The 11,529-nt window shown below is 39.8% G+C and overlaps 1 protein-coding gene across 1 annotated transcript; it reads right to left on the bottom strand.

The window, feature by feature from the left end:
• Positions 1-947: 947 nt before the first annotated feature.
• LOC123041626 (uncharacterized) lies at positions 948-1,672 on the bottom strand. The gene has a single exon (XM_044464212.1). It carries the CDS (start codon positions 1,600-1,602, stop codon positions 1,138-1,140), a length of 465 nt encoding a protein of 154 aa, XP_044320147.1. The 5' UTR covers positions 1,603-1,672; the 3' UTR covers positions 948-1,137.
• Positions 1,673-11,529: the final 9,857 nt, after the last annotated feature.

The following is an 11,529-nucleotide window of genomic DNA, read 5'->3' as shown; positions in this document are numbered from 1 at the left end:
ATTTTCATATACATGAGAAACATTTTTTGATACACATTTATCATTTTTCAAATGCTTGATTAGGATTTTCAAATAAATTAGGTAAAGTTTTTTTATAATATATATTTAGAACATTTGGAAGTATAAACAAATGTAAAAAGGAAAGTAAAAAACTTGAAAAGAAACAGAAAAGGTGAGGCTGTGGCATGTGGCCTGCCGCTTCCTGGGCCGGCCCATCCTCGCGCACGCTGGCGAGGCTCCCTACTTCTTGCAAGACGCGTGACATAGGCGCATCCCAGCCAAGGTCTGATTTGAGCGGTATCATCGACTTCTCTTTTAGGGAAAGAGGCCTAGGCCCTTGTAGCGCGTCAGTCCGTCTCCAACAAGTCTGTCTTTTTTTTCAAACATCTTCAATTCATACGTTTTGTCTCTAGACAAACGAATGCTGACTTGGCCCCGCATACACGAGTTGCGTGCAATGTTTTTTTAGAACTCCCTATGCATCATCATTGGAATATTTTCTCAGGCAATATGAAAGACATAAGAAAATTGCAACATTTTAGACACACAACAAAACATTCAAGGTATGCAGTAAATCCTCATTTCATCGCAAGAACTAATTGAGAAAATAGAAAGTATCAACAGATGCAATAGGGAAATCAACGTAAGCAACATTTAGAAATGGTATATGCAGCAATGGAAAAACACATTTACAACATAGAAACAGCCCTCTTGAAACGCAACGAGAAAACATAGCAACATAAACCCCATGCATTCACAAAGAACACCATACCCCCCCCCCCCAAGCATGCATGTTGAGATGGCATACACACCATAAATAAAAAACATAAATCCGCTTATCTCGCACCTCCAACATTGGAGGCATTAGCGATCGCTGGTTCGACTCCTTGCTGATCAATATGTTGAGATGGAATACATAGCACAACCATTTAATACAAGCTGAATCAGACAAATCAACTACTCTAGATCAATGATTCAAAAAGGATGATTAAGAAAAAATGATTGCTGCCGATATAGTGAAATTTTATTATTGCGCTATAGGAGCGCTCATACTATTGAATCCATCGTTTACCAGACTGACGATTTATTCGAAAGCACCGCCGATCGAGATCAGGGACAGTCTGGTAATGTGCTCGTTCAGTTGAGCTTGCTTACGGTTACGGTGCTTCCGGAAATGGGCGAGGGCGAGCCCATCTCCACACGGGGGTTGCTGCCTCCTGCTTCGTCGTCGTCGCTGACCTCGCGCTCGACGTAGCCCTTTGCGTAGTACTCCTTCGCGATCTCGTCTCTCTCTTTCTGGAAGTCATCCTCGATCGCGTTCACCTCCCGGATCATGTTGGTGACGTAGTCATCCAGCTCGTCCGGGGACACCGGGAGGCTGCCGAGGTCGTCGAGGTTGGTGAGGGCCAGCCTCAGCTTGCTCGCCTTGCGGACGGAGTCGACGGGGATGCGCACGCCCTTGTACCGGATGCAGCTGTCGATCTCCTCCTGCGTCATCCTCCTCGTCTTCTTCTTTGGTTTGCCGCTGGCCACCGTAATCTTACCTCGCTCCGGCAGATCCGCCGCTGCAGGGGAAGGCGCCTTCTCCGACGAACTCGCCATCTGCGGTTTGATTGATTTCGAAAAACTTCCTATCCGGTACCTGGCGCACGGATCAGGCGAAGATATATATTAGGAAGACTGATTCCTCCGAGAGCCTCACGCCCTCACCTTAGAGGGCCCCCGTAAATGGGCTATGTCCAGTACGGGTTTTCTTTTTTCGTTTCTCTTTTTCCTAATTTCTTTTCTTTTTATATAATCCGATTATATATCTATATATATCAATTCAATTCATTTTTTTAGCAACGTCCATTAAAAATATCTTGAATGTAAAAAGCCACGTAATTTTCAAAACTGCTCATACCATTCCAAAAAAAAACATCTGTGTCATTTATAAAATGTTCACACGCTTAAAAATGTTCATGAAGATGTAAACTTTGGTCGTGTAATTTTTTTAAAAAAATCATACCTCTAAAAAAGATGAAAGTAAAAATATGTTCACATATTTTAAATATGTTCATAGCATCTTTAAAAAAAATATTCATGAAACATAAAAAATGTGTTCGCGCAATTTTTCATAAATGTTCATACATAGAAAAAATGTCCATGCCATTTTGAAAAATGTGTTCACCTAATTTTTATGATTAATTTATCATGAAAACTTGCAAGATATTGCTTTACGCATGTCTTATGAACCATTGTCACCTCTGCAAGGAATGCTGACAACTCTGCTGGCCTACGAATGATCTACCTGACCTTCAGCTCGAACTTCAGCTAGTAAGTTAGTTAACGCCTATATCAGAAAAATTTTACAGTTAAAATTTTAGCTTCTTCAAAGAAATATACTTCCTTTCGGAAAGATGAATACTCCTCCGACCAATGATCACACTACAAATCTCAATTAACAAATATCACTTCTTGGCATAATCTTGAGAGCTCAGTGATACCTATTCTAGATGCGCTACAAGCAAAGCTAGCATTTGAGAGCCTTGACTTGAGGACATTAGTACCGGAAAAAAAATCTATTTGTTGATTTTGACAACTACCCGTGTTAAAGCTTGTTATTAAAAAAGAAAAAGAAAATAATTAATTAATTAACTTTGAAGAGCTATGGATATCAAAATGTCGCTCCATTATAATTTTGTTTGATGCTCCCTGATTACTAGGATATAGTGTTCTAGGAAAATTAGAAGCATAATTTTGGCTCTTCCAACCAAGATTGTAATTTTTACGAGCAATAAAATTAACATCACCAGTCTCAACATTAAATAACATTTTTATAGAAAGGACGCGGAGTTTTGGCTCCCGGGCTCATCTGCACCCACGCTCAGCAAACAATTCAAAAAAATACTAGAAAAATTCAAAAAAATTCAATTTTTTTGTGGTGGTAGATAATTTGACGCGTGAGGTGCGCCCTAAAATTCAACTCATTCGAGCACCTGAGCAGCTCTCGGCAAAAAAGACAAAATCAGGGTCTGTAAAAATGTATACTGTTCACGCACTGTTTTGACCCGATTTGTCTTTTTTGCCGAGAGCTAATCAGATGTCCAAATAAGTTGAATTTTGGGCGCACCTCACGCGTCAAATTATCTGCCACCACAAAAAAATCGGAATTTTTTGAATTTTTCTAGTATTTTTTTGAATTTTTTGCTGAGCGGGAGCAGATGAGCCCGGGCTCCAGGATGAATTATGGTTATAGAAATTTCTTCTTTACTTTTGATCATACATGTAAGTCCTTCAACCTTCGTTGTAAGCTCTTCATTATTTTCTTCGGTGACTGGATTTGCCTTTCATGTAGCGGATCTAACAGCATGCCACTGTCATGGTTTTCTTCCATGTCATAGCACCATCAATTGGCTTTCCACTTCTTCTTGCCTTTAATGACTATACCAACACATCGGGTGTTCAATGACTGCACCGTATGTACACCGAGAGAATACTTTTCAACTACCATACTAATCTCATTGACAACAAAGTTTGGCATGGCCTTCTGCTCCTGTTTGCACTTAACCTCTCCTTGACCAATCCTTGGTATTCCGGGTATCTGCAAGGGCTACCACTAGGTAGAGACAAGGGACACAACTGGTGCACAACACATTGAAACAACATTATTACTCAAAATAAAGTAACAATCCCATTACATGAGTACATAGGGCAACGAGGCTAGACCTCAGCCTTTAGCCTGAAAGGACTACTCACACATCACAAATAATTCACAGGAAAAAACATTGTAGTCCCTCCATCTGGAAATACTTGTCCTAGAAATAAATAAAATTAATGTATTTAGAACTAAAACAAGTCCAGATACAACCATTTCTAGAACAAGCATTTCCGGACGGAGGGAGTAGAAGATAGTACTTGAAGATGAATGGTTAAATAGTCTTACAGTTGTAAGGGCATATTTCTTCCTAAGTGGTTTTGGTGATTGATGACAGTGCTTTTGCGGACTAATTGTGTGCATTGAGCATTTCAGATATCTCATGTCTAGGCACAAGACGATTCGGTGCCCCTCGGAGCCTATCGAAGACGTCAGTTCTCTACGTTTCTTTTCGGTGGATTTGAGTCCTAGGAAAGTCGTACTATTAAGAGGGGGTCCTCTTCGGAAAGGTTAGGGTGGAATCAACACATATACATCTGTTACTTTGCATCACCTTTCCTTCGCTTCGATGGAGCAACTTCCGTTTATCCATGTCTTTGCAATATGAAGGCTGCCAAATGCTAAAGCCTTTGGGACATGCGGTAGTACTGCTCAATGGAGTTGTAGTACCGCAGGGGCGTGCGGTAGTACCACTCTTTCGTGCGATAGTACTGCTAAAGCCTTTGGTTTCCTCCTAAGCTTGTGAACAATGACGATTTTGTCGCTTGGGTGTATCGCTTTAAACGTCATTTAAATCATAATTCTACTAATCTTTGGAGAATTATTGAGCAAGGTTTCTACCCACACGATCCAAGTAACCTCACTCCTAGAGAAGCCGCGGATCATCAATTCAACGAGTCTGCTCTCTTCATTCTCCAAGAAGTTATTCCTCCCGAAGATATTGTGCATCTCTGACCCTTCACCGTGGCCAAGGAAGCATGGGGGCATGTTGTCTCCTTGTACAAGGGAAGCGCAAGCATTCAACACTCAAACTTTGAAGTGGTGCCAGATGAAGCCGGTGAGTTTGCCATAATTGAAGATGAAGAACCTCGAGAGCTTTATAGAAGGTTAACTACTCTCACAGTCTCACTCCGAGATCATGGGAGCAAGGATACAGATGACAATTGGATCAAGCACAAGTTTCTCAAGGCCATGATGCCTTACCATAAGGCCATATCCTCCGTCATCCATCAAAGGCCGGACTTCCACGCCTTGTCCTCAAGTGAAGTGTAAGATGAGTTTGTTGCTATGAGGATCTTGGACAAGACCGCCGATAATGCGTGTTGCGTTCTCAACGATCAAAGAATTCCAACCTTCATGATAACCCACAAGTGTAGGGGATCGCAACAATTTTCCATAAGTAAGAGTGTCGAACCCAACGAGGAGCTAAAGGTAGAATAAATATTTCCTCAAGTTCTATCGACCACCGATACAACTTTGCGCACGCTTGACGTTCGCTTTACCTAGAACAAGTATGAAACTAGAAGTACTTTGTAGGTGTGATAGGAAAGGTTTGCAAGATAATAAAGAACACGTAAATATAAACTAGGGGCTGTTTAGATAAAGATGCAATAAAGTAAATATAACGAGTGTGGAAAAGTGGTGGTAGGAGTTGTGGAATTGTCCCTAAGCAATTGACTATGTTACTAGATCGGTAATCACTATTGCAATTCTATTTGAGGGAGAGGCATAAGCTAACATACTTTCTCTACTTGGATCATATGCACTTATGATTGGAACTCTAGCAAGCATCCGCAACTACTAAAGATTCATTAAGGTAAAACCAAACCATAGAATTAAAGCATCAAGTCCCCTTTTATCCCATACGTAAACAACCTACTTACTCGGGTCTGTGCTTCTGTTCACTCACGCCATCCATCATAAGCAAATCATAAACATATTGCAAACCCTACAGCGGGATCCCTCACGCTTGCGCGACAGGGAGGGCACCATAAGACAACACCAATAATAAAACATGCAACTCAAACCAATCATAGCAATTCATCAATCACCGATAGGAGAACGAAAATCTACTTAGACATCATAGGATGGCAACACATCATTGGAAAATAATATGAAGCATAAAGCACCATGTTCAAGTAGAGGGTACAGCGGGATGCGGGAGAGTGGACCGCTGAATATAGATGGGGGAAGGTGATGAAGATGTTGGTGAAGATGACGGCGGTGTTGGTGAAGATCGCGGTGATGATGATGGCCCCCGACAGCGCTCCGGTGCCACCGGAAGCAAGGGGGAGAGAGCCCCCTTGTTCTTCTTCTTCCTTGACCTTCTCTCTAGATGGGAGAAGGATTTTCCCTCTGGTCCTTGGCTCCCATGGCGTGGGAGGGGCGAGAGACCCTCCAAGATTGGATCTATCTCTCTGTTTCTGCGTTCTCAGATTCTACCCCTTCACCGTTTCTTTAATATCCGGAGATCCGTAACTCCGATTGGGGTGAATCTTTCGCCCAGATTTTTCTCATAAAATTAGCTTTCTTGCGGCAAAAGAAGGGCATCAACCGCCTTACGGGTGGCCCACGAAAGTGCCGGACGTGCCCAGGGGGTGTGGGCGCGCCCCCTGTCTCGTGGCCACCTCAGACGCCGTTTCGCGTTGATTCTTCCTCCGGAAAATCCCAAATATTCCAAAATAATTCTCCGTCCGTTTTTATCCCGTTTGGACTCTGTTTGATATTGGTTTTCTGCGAAACATAAAACATGCAACAAACAGGAACTGGCACTGGGCACTGGATCAATATGTTAGTCCCAAAAATAGTATAAGAAGTTGCCAAAAGTATATGAAAGTTGAAGAATATTGGCATGGAACAATCAAAAATTATAGATATCACAGAGACGTATCAGCATCCCCAAGCTTAATTCCTGCTCATCTCCGAGTAGGTAAATGATAAAAAAAGATAATTTTTGATGTGGAATGCTACCTAGCATAATCTTGATCATATGTCTAATCATGGCATGAATATTAAGACACGAGTGATTCAAAGCAATAGTCTATCATTTGACATAAAAAGCAATAATACTTCGAGCGTATCAGTAAAGCAATCATGTCTTTTCAAAACAACAAGGCCAAAGCAAGCTTATCCCTACAAAATCATATAGTTTGGCCATGCTTCATTTTCATCACACAAAATACTCCCATCATGCACAACCCCGATGACGAGCCGAGCAATTGGTTCATACTTCTTAATGTGCTTCAACTTTTTCAACCCTCACGCAATACATGAGCGCAAGCCATGGATATAACACTATAGGTGGAATAGAGTATAATGGTGGAGGTTTATATGGAGAAGACAAAAAAGGGAGAAAGTCTCACATCGACGCGGCTAATCAACGGGCTATGGAGATGCCCATCAATTGATGTCAATGTGAGGAGTAGGGATTGCCATGCAATGGATGCACTAAGAGCTATAAGTGTATGGAAGCTCAAACTGAAAACTAAGTGGGTGTGCATCCAACTTGCTTGCTCATGAAGACCTAGGGCATTTGAGGAAGCCCATCGTTGGAATATACAAGCCAAGTTCTATACTGAAAAATTCCCACTAGTATATGAAAGTGACAACATAAGAGACTCTCTATATGAAGAACATGGTGCTACTTTAAAGCACAAGTTGGAAAAAGGATAGTAACATTGCCCCTTTTCTTTTCTTTTTTTCCTTTTTTTTCTTTTTTTTCTTTTGCGGGCTTCTTTGGCCCCCTTTTTTATTTAGGCTTCTTTGGCCTTTCCTTTTTTTTCTTTTTTTTTCTTTTTTATTTTTTTCATGGGGCAATGCTCTATAATGATGATCATCGCACTTTTATTTACTTACAACTCGATATTACAACTCGATACTAGAACAAAGATATGACTCTATATGAATGCTTCCTACGGTGTACCGGGATGTGCAATGATCTAGCGTAGCAATGACATCAAAAAACAGAAAAGCCATGAAAACATCATGCTAGCTATCTTACGATCATGCGAAGCAATATGACAATGAATGCTCAAGTCATGTATATGATGATGATGGAAGTTGCATGGCAATATATCTCGGAATGGCTATGGAAATGCCATAATAGGTAGGTATGGTGGCTGTTTTGAGGAAGATATAATAAGGCTTACGTGTGATAGAGCGTATCATATCACGGGGTTTGGATGCACCGGCGAAGTTTGCGCCGACTCTCGAGGTGAGAAAGGGCAATGCACGGTACCGAAGAGGCTAGCAATGATGGAAAGGTAAAAGTGCGTATAATCCATGGACTCACATTAGTCATAAAGAACTCATATACTTATTGCAAAAGTTTATTAGACCTGGAAGCAAAGTACAACTATGCATGCCCCTAGGGGGATAGATTGGTAGAAAAAGACCATCGCTCGTCCCCGACTGCCACTCATAAGAAAGACAAACAAAGAAACACCGCATGCTTCAAATTTGTCACACAACGGTTACCATACGTGCATGCTATGGGACTTGCAAACCTCAACACAAGTGTCTCTACAATCCACAATCACCCACTAGCATGACTCTAATATCACCATCTTTATATCGCAAAACTATTGCAAGGAATCAAACATATCATATTCAGCGATCTACAAGCTTATGTAGGATTTTATGACTAACCATGTGAATGACCAATTCCTGTCATCTCTCTAAATAGGTATAAATGAAGCAAGAGAGTTTAATTCTTTCTATAAAAGATATGTCCGCGCTCTAACAAATATAAATGAAGCAAAAGAGCATTCTACAAATGGCGGTTTTCTATGTGAAGAGAAACAGGCAATCCAAACTTCAAATAATATGCGTGAAGCACATGAAGCATTCTATAAAGCCATACTCAAAAGATTTAAATGAAGTGCAATGATAATTCTATAAATCAAGCAAGGACTATATCATACCAGCATGGTGCATAAAAGAAAAGTGAAAACTAAATGCAAAAGATGCTCCAAGACTTGCACATAATGCATGAACGAAACGAATCCGAAAACATACCGATACTTGTTGAAGAAAGAGGTGATGCCTTCCAGGGCATCCCCAAGCTTAGACGCTTGAGTCTCCTTGAATATTTACTTGGGGTGCCTCGGGCATCCCCAAGCTTGAGCTCTTGTCTCTCTTCCTTTTCCTCATATCGAAACTTCCTCGATTAGACACTTCATCCACACAAAACTTCAACAGAAAACTCGGTAAGATTCGTTAGTATAATAAAGCAAATCACTACTCTAAGTATTGTAGCAAAAAAATCATATTTGTTTTTGCATTGTGTCTATTGTAATATAGCTTTTCCATGGCTTAATTCACTAATATAAATTGATAGTTTCATCAAAACAAGCAAACTATGCATCAAAAATAGAATCTGTCAAAAACAGAACAGTCTCTAGCAATCTGAACATTCACCATACTTATGGTAACCTGAAAATTCTACCAAAATTAGGAAAACTAAAGAAGTTGTACATAAAGATAGTGCAAAAGGAATCAGAACCGTTTGACGTTCCAGCAAAAAATGTAAAATCGAGCACTACATAAAAAATTTCTGTCCCGCACCGTACAAACCAACAAGCATTGTAAACATCCTAAAGGCAAACCTTGGCACATTATTTTTATAATACAATGGAATTGTACAAGAGGATAATTATTTTTGATGAAAAGTTTCTGTAATCAAGATTCACAAAGTTTCCGTGAGCATGAACAAAGTTCAAGGAGCTCTCCCACTTAAACAATGCTTGTCTTTCTCACTTTCACTTTCCTTTTTGAAAAGTTTTTAGGTTCCCCTCTTTATTTTTCTGTTTTTAAACTATACGAAAGCACTCAACAGAAATAAATGACTCTCTAAAACTTCCGGGTTGTCTCCCTGGCAGCGCTTTCTTTAAAGCCATTAAGCTAGGCATATAGTGATCAAGTAATGGATCCACCCGGATCCCAAGGTATATCAAAGCCAATTTTAATTAACAATGATTTGTGATTTAGTAGTGAGCACAAAGTAACATATATCATGCAATAACGAAGTCTAACTCTCTTTTTATGCATCGGCATGTCATAAAAGAACAATTCATGCACACATAGTAAAGGCCAATGCATAGTATAAACAGTTTCTTGCAGTTCTATCGTGTTGGAAACATAAAGAGGCGGAGATATAGTTCCTCTCTCATAATATTTGCAAGTAGGAGCATCAAGCACATGCATATTATATCTATCAAAATCATCATGTGTAGTGGTAAAAGGCAATCCATTAATATAATCCTTAGTAAGCACAAACTTCTCCGATATAGTGTAGTAGGGAGAATTCAAAAAGATAATAGGACTATCATGCATGGGTGCAATAGCAACAATTTCATGTTTAACATAAGGAACTATAGCAAGTTCATCTCCATAAGCATAATTCATATTGGCATCTTGGCCACAAGCATAGCAAGCATCATCAAAAAGGGATATTTCAAACAAATTCAAGGGATCATAGCAATCATCATAGAAATCATCCTTCGGTAAGCACGAAGGGGAATTAAACAATGTATGAGTTAAAGAGTTACTCTCATTAGAAGGTGGGCACGGGTGATCAATCCGCTCTTCCTCCTTTTGTTCTTCGCTCTCCTCATCATCTTTTTCATCCAATGAGCTCATAGTTTCATCAATTTCTTCTTTCATAGCTTCCTGCAAAATATTAGTCTCTTCTCGGACAGCGGAGACTTTCTCAATAAATGCATTAATATAGTAATTGTATTCATAATTTTCATAGCAATTTCTAAGTATAGCAAGATTTTTAGGCCTATAAACATCATCATCTAAAGCTTCAAACTTTTGAAACAAAGATTCAATTTCATAAGCAGTCTTAAAAGCAACAAATTCTTCAATTTGTTCAACATCATAGTAATCATATATACCATTAGCATAAGAAGCTAAGGTTTTATCATCATTAAATTTGCATGAAAAGGGAAGGTGTGGAGCCTTCATCCTAGAGCAACAAGTAATATCATATCTCAAGCATAGATCCCGAGCATACCAACGCAACATAATAAATTGATCCCATAATAGTTTCCCTTTTTGTGTCAAGCGATAATCCCTAAAGTATTCACGTTTATCCAACGTGTCTCCTATTATAAACTTGAATGGGGTTTTCTCAGGATTATCAAAGTAGTACATAATATCTTCCACAAAGTGAGAATCGGGGGTTTTAGGAGTTACCCCATCTCTATGAGTAGCAAGTACACCTAATTTTTTTGGTATTTCATGTTCCATATCCATAACTAAAGATAGAGAACAACTTAGAACAGCAAATAAAAATTACTTAGTGATAAAGCAAACAAGCACACACGAGAATATTCACCCCATGCTATGACTCCCCGGCAACGGCGCCAGAAAAAGGTCTTGATAACCCACAAGTGTAGGGGATCGCAACAGTTTTCGATAAGTAAGAGTGTCGAACCCAATGAGGAGCTAAAGGTAGAATAAATATTCCCTCAAGTTCTATCGACCACCGATCAACTCTACGCACGCTTGACGTTCGCTTTACCTAGAACAAGTATGAAACTAGAAGTACTTTGTAGGTGTGATAGGAAAGGTTTGCAAGATAATAAAGAACACGTAAATATAAACTAGGGGCTGTTTAGATAAAGATGCAATAAAGTAAATATAACGAGTGTGAAAAAGTGGTGGTAGGAGTTGTGGAATTGTCCCTAAGCAATTGACTATGTTACTAGATCGGTAATCACTATTGCAATTCTATTTGAGGGAGAGGCATAAGCTAACATACTTTCTCTACTTGGATCATATGCACTTATGATTGGAACTCTAGCAAGCATCCGCAACTACTAAAGATTCATTAAGGTAAAACCCAACCATAGCATTAAAGCATCAAGTCCCCTTTTATCCCATAC

Source organism: Triticum aestivum, chromosome 2B (genome assembly GCF_018294505.1).
Source record: "Triticum aestivum cultivar Chinese Spring chromosome 2B, IWGSC CS RefSeq v2.1, whole genome shotgun sequence".
NCBI classification, from domain to species: Eukaryota; Viridiplantae; Streptophyta; class Magnoliopsida; order Poales; family Poaceae; genus Triticum; species Triticum aestivum.
The sequence above is the reverse complement of the archived record's forward strand: the minus strand, read 5'-3'. Positions and strand labels throughout refer to the sequence as shown.